This window comes from Oryctolagus cuniculus, chromosome 12, assembly GCF_051225735.1.
Source record: "Oryctolagus cuniculus isolate XC-2025 breed Fujian yellow rabbit chromosome 12, ASM5122573v1, whole genome shotgun sequence".
NCBI lineage: Eukaryota > Metazoa > Chordata > Mammalia > Lagomorpha > Leporidae > Oryctolagus > Oryctolagus cuniculus.
The window spans coordinates 64,373,646-64,387,652 of record NC_142878.1 but is presented as its reverse complement, the minus strand read 5'-3'; the positions used below and the strand labels follow the sequence as shown (position 1 = coordinate 64,387,652).

General features: G+C 44.5%; 1 protein-coding gene across 6 annotated transcripts in view; it reads left to right on the top strand.

Moving 5' to 3' along the window:
- The window catches only part of INO80 (INO80 complex ATPase subunit), a 148,185-nt gene that overhangs the window by 15,222 nt on the left and 118,956 nt on the right, over positions 1–14,007 (top strand). For 5 of the 6 annotated variants that reach the window (XR_016218039.1, XM_017348137.4, XM_002717971.6 and 2 more), the window contains exons 2-4: positions 11,502–11,686; positions 12,222–12,391; positions 12,483–12,550. Coding sequence is in view for 5 of the 6 variants with exons in the window: in XM_017348137.4 (XP_017203626.2) it covers positions 11,544–11,686; positions 12,222–12,391; positions 12,483–12,550 (381 nt within the window). In the remaining variant the exon portion in view is untranslated. Of the gene's footprint in view, positions 1–8,574; positions 8,698–11,501; positions 11,687–12,221; positions 12,392–12,482; positions 12,551–14,007 lie in introns of those variants that run through there. The other variant, XM_070054006.2, reaches the window with a different exon arrangement.

The window sequence follows — 14,007 nt, the reverse complement described above, 5'->3', positions numbered from 1 at the left end:
CCATCCATTGATTCACTCCTGGAGATGGACTGATCTGAAGCCAGAAGCCTCTTCTGGGTCCCCACATGAGTGCAGGGCCCCAAGCACTTGGGCCATCTTCTACTACTTTCCCACGCCATAGCAGAGAGCTGGATCAGAAATGGAACCATTAGCCATATGGGATGCTGGCACCCCAGGCAGAGGCTTAACCTACTGTGCCATAGCACTGGTCCCTGCTTTATTTTTTCGGTAATGACCTCTCACTGTGGCTCATGTAATAATAGGTTAACTATGTGGAACCAATACTAAAGATCCCCAAGAGTTTGTGTGCAGTCCTGTTGGTTTTTTTTTTTGCAAGTGATTACCAAGGAAGCTATGTTATCATCCCTTTGTGGAGAAAACTGAGCTGCTCAAGATTTTCTGGGCTTTAAATTCAGTCCTTTATGTTATCTCTTCTACAGGAGCATGTTTTCCTAGCTATCTCATTTCCTGAGAAAGCTAAGTGTTTTTATGGATCTAGCTGTGAAAATTGAAGTTACTGGTTCTTCAGTTAGAGAGATCGTTAGCAGTGTTTCCAAAATTTTAATTGGATAAATTATTAATTAATTCAGGCTGGGTGTTTTTCCTCAGAAGAATTATCAAATATAGCTTAAGGATTGCTAACATAGCCTAACTTAAAAATTACCATTTAAAAGATTCACCAGTTATATCAGGAAAGCTTTTCTTCTCTGGGTTTTCTTGATTATGTCATATTTAGACCCTCACTATTTCATAAATAGGGAATAAACATGTTTGACCAAATGTTCTGTTTCTAGTGTCTCAGAGAATTTCTCTAAGGCAGTTGTTTATCAGGGTGATTTTTCCTTATTCTTATGTTTTGTTTTGTTTTGTTTTGTTTTTTTATCTTCTCAAAGTTACTTTTCTGGGAGGTTGAAATGATTGTTTCCTAGAAGATCTCAAATGCATCATTACTGATTTTTTTTGTCTTTGGTAACATGGTCTACTCTGTGTATCTTTAGGTTTCACACCCGTGAGTCCAACCAACTTTGGACTGAAAATATTCAGGGAAAAAGTAAACTGCATTAGTACCGAACGTGTGCAGATGTTCTTCCTATTAGTCCCTAAATAATACAGTGTAACATCTATTTAGGTAATATTTACATTGTGTTAGGTATTATAAGTAATCTAAAGATGATTCAAACAAAAGCATACTTTTTAAGGCCCTCTAAGTGCATCGTTTCAAATGTTCTTGCACCCAGATCAACTTTTTGTTTCATTTCCCATGAACTTTGTGAAGTACACTTACTTGTATATGCACTTTTTAATTTCTCAAAATATATCTAAAAAATGGACCAAAGTATTTTCTCTTTGCCATTTAAGAATTCAGTGGAAAGGCCATCTGTTTTGGCCAAGAGTTCTTCATTCTATTTAAAATGCAGGCATTATTTGTATCTTTGAAGATTTGTGGTTTGGGTAAACTATGCTTGCTGAATTGCTAGACTCTTTCCAGTAGCTACAGTGATCCTTTTGCGTAGGTTGCTTCTGGCTTCTAAGTACAGGGCTATGTTTGCCTTTGCTCCTGGCAGGCCTGGCCTTTCCCTCCTTGCATGTTTCTTTCACTGTATGGTACCATAGTAGCCTCTTAGTAAATAAGAGCTTTTTGATTTTATTTTATTACTTACCATGGGTAGGGTGACTGAATAATTTATCGTTCACACATGGATATCTGAAGGGAGAAGAACTATTAGTAACTTTATGCTTAGGACAGCAAGGTGTAAACTTGGACTGTCTTGGGCAAACTGATTAGAAGCTATGGTCAACCTAGTCATGAGGCTTTATTTTTCTTACATGTAGCAGAGTTTGGTAGTGGAGGATTGAGGAATAACAACATAATTAGAATGATGTTTTATGAATTCAGATCTGATAGTAGCTTCAGAGATAGATTAGAGGAGAACATGGAGAGGAGAGATTGACTTAGGACGTGAGGTTGTTTTTTTTTTTTTTTTTTTTTAAGATTTATTTATTTATTTGAAAGAATTAACACAGAGGAGAGACAGAGAGAAAGAGGTCTTCCACCCACTGGTTCACTCCCCATTTGGCCACAATGACCAGAGCTGCGCTGATCTGAAGTCAGGTGTCGCTCCCCCTCTTCGTGGAGGAACGACACAGGACCCTGCGCTGTTCTTTCGTCTGCTCGGCCCTCCCCGGGTTTGCTGCTGGTTCTTCCCGGGTTGGCTACTATCCCTTCCACCTCCGTGGAAGGGCAGTTCCCCCTGGCCACATTCCCCACTTCCGCAGGGGAGCGGCACACCGCCAGCCGGCTCTACTTGGGGGCTGCACAGGTGTTCCTTCAGCTAGATGTTCCCCATAGATGTTCCCCATAGATGTTCCTGGTGCATGCTGTCTCTCTCCTCCTTTATAGTCCTCCTCCGCCAATCCTAACTCGGCTGCCCACACGCCGAGTACGCTGCTCTCCAATCAGGAGCAAGTCCTACAGTTTATTGGTTGAACTGGAGGCAGCTGTGCGGAAGCTGTTTACCTCTCTCCCAGCGCCATATTGTGGGAGAGCAGATGCATAGAATAAGTCTTAATTCCAGTAACTCAGTCTAGTCCGGATTGCTCCCCACAGTCAGGGACCCAAGGTTTTGGGCCATCTTCCATTGCTTTCCCTGGCCATAGCAGAGAGCTGAATCGGAAGTAGAGCAGCTGAGACTCAAACCGGCACCCATTTGGGATGCTGGCACTGTAGGTGGCTGCTTTACCCACTACGCCACAGCGCTGGCCCCAGGATGTGAAATGTTAAGAACGTAAATGAGGGTGCCGGCGTTGTGGCTCAGTGGGTTAATGCCCTGGCCTGAAGCACCGGCATCCCATATAGTGCTAGTTCAAGACCCGGCTGCTCAACTTCTGATCTAACTCTCTGCTATGGCCTGGGAAAGCAGTGGAAGATGGCCCAAGTACTTGGGCCCCTGCACCCGCGTGGAAGACCTGGAAGAGGCTTCTGGCTCCTGGCTTCGGATTGGCACAGCTCTGGCCATTGCGGCCAATTGGGGAGTGAACCAGCGGCCAATTGGGGAGTGAACCATTGGATGGAAGACCTCTCTCTCTCTCTCTCTCTGCTTCTCTCTCTGTGTAATTCTGACTTTCAAATAAAATAAATAAATCTTAAAAAAAAAAAAAAACGTAAATGAGAACACTGATAATGGGATGGAAAGATAAGTTTCCAGACATTATACTCAAAGAATTAGCTACACAGAGGGACTGATCGCATGTAAGAAAAGTTGAGGGGAACGTAAAAAAACTGAATTACAGATTTTGGTTCTGAATAACAGTTATATAAATAGGAAAGAAAGATAAACTAGCTGCTGTGGGGGCCGATGAGACATTTGTGTCTGTAGGGATTGGTGATACGTCAAGGGTGGAATATCCAGCAAGCATCCGGAAGTGTGAATTGTATATGTTGTAAGGTAAAGGCTGGAGGGGCAGTCGTATTAGCAGTGTTAATTGAGGTATGAGTAGCAGATGAGATTTTTTAAACAGTAAGAATGAATGACAGGACTTTGATGGACTCCATATTTGGAATAAAAATTTTTTTTAAAGATTTATGTATTTATTTGTATTGCAGAGTTAGAGAAGGAGAGACAGAGAGAGAATCTTCCATCTGCTGGCTCAGTCTCCAAATGGCAGCAAAGGTTTTATTTGGGCCAGGCTGAAACCAGGATCCAGTAGCTTCTTCCTTGTCTCCCATGCGGGTGCAGGGGCCCAAGCACTTGGGCCATGTTCTGCTGCTTTCCCAGGCCATTAGCAGGGAGGTGGATCAGAAGTGAGGCAGCCAGGAAGTAGAAGGCTCCCATATGGGATGCCATACTGTAGGCAGTGACTTTATCCATTACACCACAGTGCCGGCCCCCCAAAAGTGCCAATAAACACGGAATAGTCCAAGAAGTTTTCAAAGATATGGAGAGTGTCCACCAGCAAGAGTTGGTAGCAGAATTGACTTCCTTTATCCAGTCTAATTAACAGTGGACTTCAGAGATCCCGATTCTCAACTGTATCAGACTCAACTCTTTATTATCACAATTTTATAATATTCCTTTTTAAAACCTGACATGAAATCTGTAGGTAATATTATCTATGTATAATTTTTTATTTTATTTTATTTTTTTTTTTTATTTTTTGACAGGCAGAGTGGACAGTGAGAGAGAGAGACAGAGAGAAAGGTCTTCCTTTGCCGTTGGTTCACCCTCCAATGGCCGCCGCGGCCGGCGCGCTGCGGCCGGCGCACCGCGCTGATCCGATGGCAGGAGCCAGGAGCCAGGTGCTTTTCCTGGTCTCCCATGGGGTGCAGGGCCCAAGCACCTGGGCCATCCTCCACTGCACTCCCTGGCCACAGCAGAGGGCTGGCCTGGAAGAGGGGCAACCGGGACAGAATCCGGCGCCCCGACCGGGACTAGAACCCGGTGTGCCGGCGCCGCTAGGCGGAGGATTAGCCTATTGAGCCGCGGCGCCGGCCGTATCTATGTATAATTTTTAAAAGCAGTATGATGCTCAGTTGTAATATGTGAGAGAAACATAAGTAATTTAAGAATGACACAGGATAAATTTTACAGTGTTAATGCATGGGAATGACCCATAGTAGTCATTTCCTCTACATCAACGTGCAGAATCATTTTGACTAAAGAGTTACAAATGTAGACTGATGAAGTCAGCTTGTATTGGTGACTCAAATACTACAAAGAGTGAGAGAGGGAGACCAGTGAGCTAAGGTCAGATTAAAGAGGAGGGGGAGATTTGCTCCTTAAGTCTTCTCAAGGTCAGAGGCGAATGACTTTAGAATTTTAAGGATGAGGGAAATGGGCTACTGGGAAATGTCAGGTGTTCTGCTGAAGTTGGATAACAACAGGGAGAATGAGAGAAAGGCAAATATGGGATTTCCAAGTTCTGTTATTAGAGTAGCAGTGTTTTTAAGAGGCTAGTAAAGAGGGCCGGCGCTGTGGCTCACTTGGTTAATCCTCCGCCTGCGGCGCTGGCATCCTATATGGGCGCTTGGTTCTAGTCCCAGTTGCTCCTCTTCCAGTCCAGCTCTCTGCTGTGGCCGGGAGGGCAGTGGAGGATGGCCCAAGTGCTTGGTGCTGCACCCGCGTGGGAGACCAGGAAGAAGCACCTAGCTCCTGGTTTTGGATCGGTATAGCGCCGGCCCTAGCAACCATTTGGGGGGTGAACCAATGGAAGGAAGACCGCTCTCTTGCTTTCACTGTCTAACTCTGCCTGTCAAATTAAAAAAAAAAAAAAAAAAAAAAAAAAGAGGCTAGTAAGTAATGCATCTGACCTGAACAGAGAAGGTGGTAAACTTAAAAGGCAATTACAGAGGGGCCAGGGTTGTCGTACAGTGGGCTAAGCTGCTACCTGCAGTGCTGGCATCCTATATCAGAATGCCAGTTCAAGTTATGGCTATTCTTCTGATTAAACTCCTTGCTAATGTGCCTTGGAAAGCAGCAAAGCGTGGCCCAAGTGCTTGGGTCCTTGCCACTCACATGGGAGATCCAGATGGAGCTCCAAGCTTCTGGTTTCAGCCTGGACCAGCCCTGTCTGTCGCAGCCATTTGCAGAGTGAACCAGCAGCAGGTGGAAGACCTTTCTGTCTGTCTCTCCCTCTCTTTGTCTGTAACTCTAGCTCTCAAATAATGAAATTAATCTTTAAAAAAAAAAAAAAACAAACCTCAGGAGGGAGACAAGCAGTTTTAAATACAGTCTCAACATATACTCACACATACACGTGAAAACAAATTATTTGCAGTTCTATAGTTAAAGGAGTTTTATTTTTAAAACCACATTTCTTTGAAATCTGGAGTGGTTCATGTCTCACTTTGAAAGGGAGAATTTACTGTAATATTAATGAGATTTTTAAAAAATTCATGCATGGGCTTTTCATGCCACACACTTTTTTTTTTTTTTCTTTTTTAAAGATTTATTTATTTATTTGAAAGGCAGAGTTACACAGAGAGAGAAGGAGGAGCCAGGTGCTTCTCCTGGTCTCCCATGGGGTGCAAGGCCCAAGCACTTGGGCCAACCTCCACTGCACTCCCGGGCCATAGCAGAGAGCTGGCCTGGAAGAGGGGCAACCGGGACTAGAACCCCGTGTGCCAGCGCCGCAAAGCGGAGGATTAGCCTATTGAGCTGCGGTGCCAGCCCGGATGGTCATCTTAAGGAGTGCCTTAATCAGTAGACTAAATGCCATCCCTAGAACATTTAAAAAAATTGTTTGAAAAGTGGTGAGAGAGACAGATGCTGAGACCTATCTCCTGTCTACTAGTTCACAGCCCAGATTCCTGCAACAGCCATAGCTAGGCTTTAGCTGGAGCCAGGATCTCAATATAGGTCTCCCATGAGGGTGGCAGGGAACCATTCAAAATGTTCGAGACATCCCCTGCTTACTCCCAGGGTGTACAGTAGCAAGAAGCTGGAGTGGAGAATGTAACTAGGAAAACCCAGGATTGTAATATGTGGTGCTGGTGTCCCAAGTAGTGTCTTAACCTCTCCATCAAACACCTGCCCCCAGAACATTTTTATCCCCCATAAAGAATCCCTCATACCCATATACAGTCAGTTCTGCTTTCCATCCCCAGTCAGCCATGAACTTAACTTTTTGTCTGTATATAGACTTCCTCTTCTGTATATTTCATATAAATGGAATCATACAAAATGTGGCCTTTTGTGTGGACTTCATTTGCTTAGCATAATGTTTTTGAAGTTCATTCACATGGTTACATGTATCAGTAGCTCATTCCTTTATTGCTTAATAGTATTCCATTGTGTGGATGTGCCACATTTTATCAGTGATTAGTTAATGAATATTTGGGTTGTTTTACTTTTTTACTATTATTAAGAATACTGCTATGAACATCTCCATAAGAGTTGGGGGATGCAAGATATTTTATAGATGGAGGATGCAAGGTTTTTTGAGTGGATAACTAGAAATGGAGTTTACACTGTAGCCTTATATTGAGCTTTTAAAAATTTTTCTTTTTTCTTTTTTTTTAAAGATTTATTTATTCAGGGGCCAGTGCTGTGGCATAGCAGGTAAAGCTGCCACCTGCAGTGCTGGCATCCCATATGGTCACTAGTTAGGAATCCTGGCTGTTCCACTTCTGATCTCGCTCTCTGCTATGGCCTGGGAAAGTAGTGGGAGATGGCCCAAGTGCTTGGGCCCTTGCACCCACATGGGCGACTCGGAAGAAGCTCTAGGTTCCTCGCCTTAGGCCAGCCCAGCTCCAACCATTGTAGTGATTTGGGAAGTGAATCACCAAATCAAAGACTCTCTCTCTCTCTCTCTGCAACTCTGCCTTTCAAATAATTAAATAAATCTTTAAAAAAAAATAAATTCAATATAGGGGTTGTGGTATAGTGAGTAAAGTCTCCGCCTACAATGCCAGCATCCCATAAGGGCGCTAGTTCGTGTCCTGGTTGCTCCACTTCTGATCCAAATATTTTTTTTATTTGAGAGGCAGAGGCAGAGAGACAGAGGTCGTCCATCTGCTGGCTCACTCCTTAGATGGCCTCAGTGGCCAGAGTTGTGCAGATGTGAAACCAGGTGCCAGAAGCTTCCTCTGGGCCTCCCACGAGGGTGCAGGGGCCCAAGGACCTGGGCCATCTTCCACTGCTTTCCGAGCAGTGAATTGGAAGTGGAACAGCTGGAACTTGAACTAGCATCCACATAGGGTGCCGGACTGTAGTCAGCAGCTTTACCTACTATACCACAGTGTCTGCCCCCCATTTTAAATATTTATTTATTTAAGATTTATTTATTAAGTTACAGGGAGGCAGAGAGAGAAGTCTTCCATTCGCTGGTTCACTCACCAATTGGCCACAATGGCCAGAGCTGGGCCGATTTGAAGCCAGGAGTTAGAAGCTTCTTCTGGGTCTCCCACACAGGTGCAGAGGCCCAAGGACTTGGGCCAACTTCTGCTATCCCAGGCCATAGCAGAGATCTGGATCAGAAGAGGAGCAGCTGGGACTAGAACCAGTGCCCATATGGATGCCAGCACTGCAGGCGGTGGCTTTACCCACAATGCCACAGTGCCGGTCCCAGATTTAAGTAATTTTATGAAAGTGTGACTGAGGGAGTAGGGGAGAGAGTAAGAAAGATATTTTCTCTGCTGGTTCACTCCTCAAATGGCAGCAATAGCCAGATCTGTGCCAAGCCAAAGCCATAAACCAGGAACTGCATCTTGGTTTCCCCCATGCATAGCAGAGGCTCCAGCAGCTGGGCCATGTTTTGCCACTCTTTCAGGTGTACTAACAGGAAGCTGGATGGGAAGCAGAGCAGTTGGAACTCAAATGAGCCCTCTGGCATTATGCTCAGAGGCTTTACCTGCTGCATCAGAACAGAGACCCCCTATGTTGAATTTTATTATTTTTCAAAGGATTTTTTTCTATTTATTTGAAAGGCAGAGTGATGGAAAGAGAGGAAGGGATGATCTCCCCAAATGGCCACAATGACTGGGGCCAGGCCAGGTCAGGAGTCAGAAACTCCATCCGGATGTCCCATGGGGCTAACGGGCATAGATACTTAGGCCTTCTTTTGCTGTTTTCCCAGGCACATTAGCAGGAAAGCTGGATCAGAAGTAGAGCAGCTGGGACTTGAACTGGCATTCCAGTATGGGATGCCAGAGACACAAGTAGTGTCTGAACCTGCTGCACCACAATGCTGATGCCTATAGTAAGTTTTTAAGAAACTGCCAAACATTTCCAAAGTGACTGTGTTTTGCATTTCACCCCCACTGTATGAAGGTTTTCGTTTCTTTACATACTTTTCAAGAATTACTTTTTTTTTTTTTAAAGAAAAGGTTTATTTATTTCAAAGTTAGAGAAAGATGGGGTAGGAGTAGATCTTCCATCCCCTTGTTCACCCTTCAAATGGCTACAATAGTTGGGGCTAGGCCAGGCAGAAGCCAGGAGCCAGGAATACCATCAGGGTCTCCCCTGTTGGTGTCAGGAACCAAAGACTGGCTGTTTTCTGCTGCTTTTCCAGGTGTGTTAAAAGGGAGCTGGAGGGGAAGTAGAATAGCCAGGTTTTCAGCTAATGCTCATGTGGGATTCCAGCATCCCAGGTGGCAGCTCAACCCACTGCGCTACAATACTGGCCCCTGTCTTTTTTGTTACAGTCATTTTAGTGGGCATCAAGTAGTGTCTTGTAATTTTTGTTTGATTTTGAGCATCTGTTCATTGCTATTCATATATTCATTTATCTTTTGTGCTGAAATGTTCAAAATCTGTTACCTTTTTTTACAGTTGGGTTAGTTGTTTAGTTGTCTTGTATTGAATTAAGTTGTAAGAGCTAATTTTAAAAAATTTCCTTTTTTTTATTTGCTATGCAGAGAGAGAGAAAGACAGTCAGGGTGGCTAAGAGCTCCTATCTGCTAGTTTATTTCCCAAATGTGTGCAATAGCCAGGTCCATGCCGAGACTGAAGATGGCAAGAAACCAATTACTGGAATAATTACTCTCCAGGTTTGCACTGGCAGGAAATTGGAGTCAGGAATCAAACCTAGGTACTCCAGTGTGGGATGTGGGTATGTGGGATGTGTGTGGCGCCAGCTGCCTCCTGGGATCTTAATATGGATCTGTAGGTGAAATTTTATTTTATTTATTTTATTTTATTTTACTGGCGCCGCGGCTCAGTAGGCTAATCCTCCGCCTGCGGCGCCAGCACCCCGAGTTCTAGTCCCGGTCGGGGCGCTGGATTCTGTCCCGGTTGCCCCTCTTCCAGGCCAGCTCTCAGCTATGGCCCGGGAGTGCAGTGGAGGATGGCCCAAGTGCTTAGGCCCTGCACCCTGTGGGAGACCAGGATAAGCACCTGGCTCCTGGCTTTGGATCAGCGCAATGTGCCGGCCCCAGCACGCCTGCCGCAGCGGCCATTGGAGGGTGAACCAATGGCAAAAGGAAGACCTTTCTCTCTGTCTCTCTCTCTCTCACTGTCCACTCTGCCTGTCAAAAAAAAAAAAAAAAAAAAAAAACTTTTTTAAATTAAAAAAAAGAGAGAGAGGTAGAGCCAGAGAGAGAGAGGTCTTTCATTCTGCTGGTTTACTCTTCAAATGACTGCAATGGCCAGAGATGAGCTGATCCGAAGCCAGGAGCCAGGAGCTTCTTCTGGGTCTCCTTCTGGATGCAGGGGCCCAAGGACTTGGGCCATCTTCTACTGCTATCCCAGGCCATAGCAAAGAGCTGATTGGGAAGAGGAGCAGCCGGGACTAGAATTGCCGTCTATCTATAAGGGATGCCTATGCCACAGGTGGGGGATTAACCTAGTGCACCACAGTGCCAGCCCCTATAGAATTCTTGACATATTTACACAAAGCTAAATACAAAATTAGTATTTTTTTTTTAATTTATTTATTTGAAAGGCATAGACAAAGAGAGAGGTCTTCCATCTGCTGGTTCATTCACCAGATGGCTGGAGCTACACCAGTCCAAAGCCAGGAACTGGGAGCTTCCTCCGGGTCTCCCATGTGGGTGCTGGTTCTGTTGCTCAGCCTTTCAAATAAATCAGTCTTTAAAAAAAAAACAAAACACAACAACTTCACTAAAACAACCAGAAACAACCCCTCCCCCCATATCTTATATGTGATATTGGACTTGGGCCATCTTCTGCTTTCTCAGGCTAAACAGAGAGCTGGATTGGAAATTGAGCAGTCAGGACTTGAACCAGTGCCTCTATGGGATGCTGCCACTGCAGGTAGCAGCTTTACCTGATATGCCACAGCGCCAGCCCCTACAATTAGCGTTTTGAAAGCAGTGCTACCCAAAGTTCCTGTACTATGTTGTGAGGTGCACAATGTTGAGCTTGTAATACTGATTTGGATAGTTGGTTATTCCACAACCAACTGGTTGTGGTAATTGTTAATTGTAAGGAAAAAAGGAGTAAGTAAACATTTTAAGGTACTGTTTTGGCAAAGTATATGAATATTATGACATTTGACAGTGTTCTATATTTGATGTTCTTCCCATCCTTTTAACTTCTGCCTTTTTGTTAGGAGTGTCTAACAACTTTATTGTGATCTTTGTGCAAACAACTGTCTTCTCAGTGTTTTCTAGAAAGTCTGGTTTTCTTTAAAAGATTTATTTATTTATTTATTTATTTAAAAGGCAGAGTTACAGAGAGGCAGAACAGAGCGAGAGAGAGGGAGAGAGATCTACTTCTGGTTCACTCTACAAATGGCTGCAACAGCTAGAGCTGGGCTGATCTGAAGCCAGGAGCTCAAAGCTCCTTCCAAGTCTCCCACGTGGGTGTGGGGACCCAAGAACTTACACTGCTTTCCCAGTCACATTAGCAGGGAGGTGGATTGTAAGTGGAGCAGCCAGGATTGGCACCCATATGGGATGCCGGCACTGCAGGTGGCAGCTTTTACCAACTATGACATAGCACCGGCCCCTGGAAAGTCTGATTTCACATTGAAAGCAGGTGGGATAAAGAAATGGGGAATAAGTGGTTATTTCATCTTTCACACTTATCTCTATCCTGCAGCTGTATAATCCAGGCCCTTGTGCATGAAGACAGATCTGTTCTATGGCCTCGGAGTTGGGTGCCGGGGACGATGGCGGCTGCTCTGAGCTGGCGAAGCCCCTCTACCTTCAGTACCTGGAGAGGGCCCTCCGGTTGGACCATTTCCTGCGACAAACATCAGCCATCTTCAACAGAAATATTTCTAGGTGTGATATTCCATGTTTGCAATATGACACTTATGATTCCCATCAGTCCTACGTATTTTAAGGTTAAAATATTTTATGGCTTTTATTGTTTTATATTTTCTCTTTCTCTTCTTCAAATAAAACACAGTGAGCTTATTCAAAGGTTCTATTTTTATTTATTTGAAAATCAGAATTACATAGAGAGAGGGAGAGACAGAGAGAAAAAGAGAAATCTTTCATCTGTTGGTTCACACCCAGATGGCCCTGACAGCTGGGGCTGGGCCAGACTGGAGCCTGAAGCAAGGAACTTCTGGGTTTCCTACGTGGGTGAAAGGAGCCCAAGCACTTGTGCCGTTCTCTACTGCTTTTCCCAGGCCGTTATTGGGGAGTTGGATTGGAAGTGGAGCAACCAGAATACAAACTGGTGCCCAAATGGGGTACCATCATTTCAGGTGGCAGCTTTATGCGCTATGCAACACTAGCCCCTAACCTTGAATTATTGCAGTTTGCTGGATCACTTGTGGTTGTGGACTTACCCACCATTTTTGAATTTTAGTGATGACAGTGAAGATGGACTGGATGACAGTAATCCCTTATTGCCCCAGTCTGGGGATCCCTTGATGCAAGTTAAGGAAGAGCCTCCGAATTCATTACTTGGTGAAACTTCTGGAGCAAGCAGTTCTGGAATGTTGAACACATACTCGCTGAACGGAGTTCTTCAGTCAGGTCAGTGTAATGGGAGATCTTCTTTGCACCATCAATTCTCTTGGGGCAGTCCTTCTTTCAGTTTTTTAATTCTTTATGTTTCTTTGTACAGAATCAAAATCTGACAAGGGGAATTTATATAACTTTTCTAAGTTGAAGAAAAGCAGAAAGTGGCTAAAGGTAAGAGATAAGGCAGAATATTTACTATCCAAATAACGACCAAAATTCCTGATAGACTGGAAATTTACCAGCTCATTCTGACAGAATGACAGATTTTTTTCAGATATGAGGCTGTTAACACTGGATGTCATTTTTTGAAAAGAATAGAGAAAACTGGAGGGTTTGGTGAAGTCATTTTTTTATTATTTTATAAGAGATTTATTTATTTATTTATTTGAAAGAGTGACAGAGAGAAAGGGAGAGACAGAGAGAACGATCTTCCATGCGCTGGTTCATTGCCCAAATGGCTGCAACCGGTGTGGCTGGTCCAGGCTGAAGCCAGAAGCCAAGAACTAAGTGTCGGCCGGCGCCGTGGCTCACTAGGCTAATCCTCCGCCTAGCGGCGCCGGCACACCGGGTTCTAGTCCCGGTCGGGGCGCTGGATTCTGTCCCGGTTGCCCCTCTTCCAGGCCAGCCCTCTGCTGTGGCCAGGGAGTGCAGTGGAGGATGGCCCAGGTGCTTGGACCCTGCACCCCATGGGAGACCAGGAAAAGCACCTGGCTCCTGGCTCCTGCCATCGGATCAGCGCGGTGCGCCGGCCGCAGCGCGCCGGCCGCGGCGGCCATTGGAGGGTGAACCAACGGCAAGGGAAGACCTTTCTCTCTGTCTCTCTCTCTCACTGTCCACTCTGTCTGTCAAAAAAAAAAAAAAAAAAAAAAAAGAACTAAGTGTCCCATATGGGTGCACTTAGGCCATCATCTACTGCTTTCCCGGGCACACTAGTAGGGAGCTGGATTGGAAGCAGAGCAGTGAGATTCTTTCTTACCTGGTGCTTTGATATGGTACGCCAGTGTTGCAGGCGGTCACTTAACCTGCTGTACCACAATTGGCCCCAGTGAAATCATTTTCTGTGAAGAAAGAACAAAAAATTAACATGATGTAATCCTATCCATCATTGACTCATGTTAGAATCAGAAATATTAATTTAGTTACCATCATTCCCTGAGTGAATTCTGCATTCATTAACCAAGTGTTGATTGTGTGCATCCATGTACTTTTGTGTGTGGAGGGAGCGATTTTTGTCCTGTGGAGGGAGCTTACATTCTAAAGGACAGAGCGGTGAATGAGACTGTAAAAATGTAAAGAACAGCCTCTTAAGAAGGGTGACATATCAGCTGATTTCTGAGTGGAGAGAGAGGATCTGTGACAGTCTAAATTCAGAGCCTTTCAGTCAGATGTAGAAGCTGCATTAAGTCCTCAGAAAGGAAGCAACTCCAGGTTTGGAGAAGAAGCATAAGATGTTCAGAGACAGTGCATGAGAAGATGAACATATACTGAGCTTACAGGACCTTATATTCTGTGCTAAGGAATTTGTATTTTACTTTATAGTCTTTTAAGCCATTAGAGTTTTTACAAGCCATGTTATAATCTCATTTCCATTCTTAAAAGATTACCACTAATGGACAGGCTGAATTAAG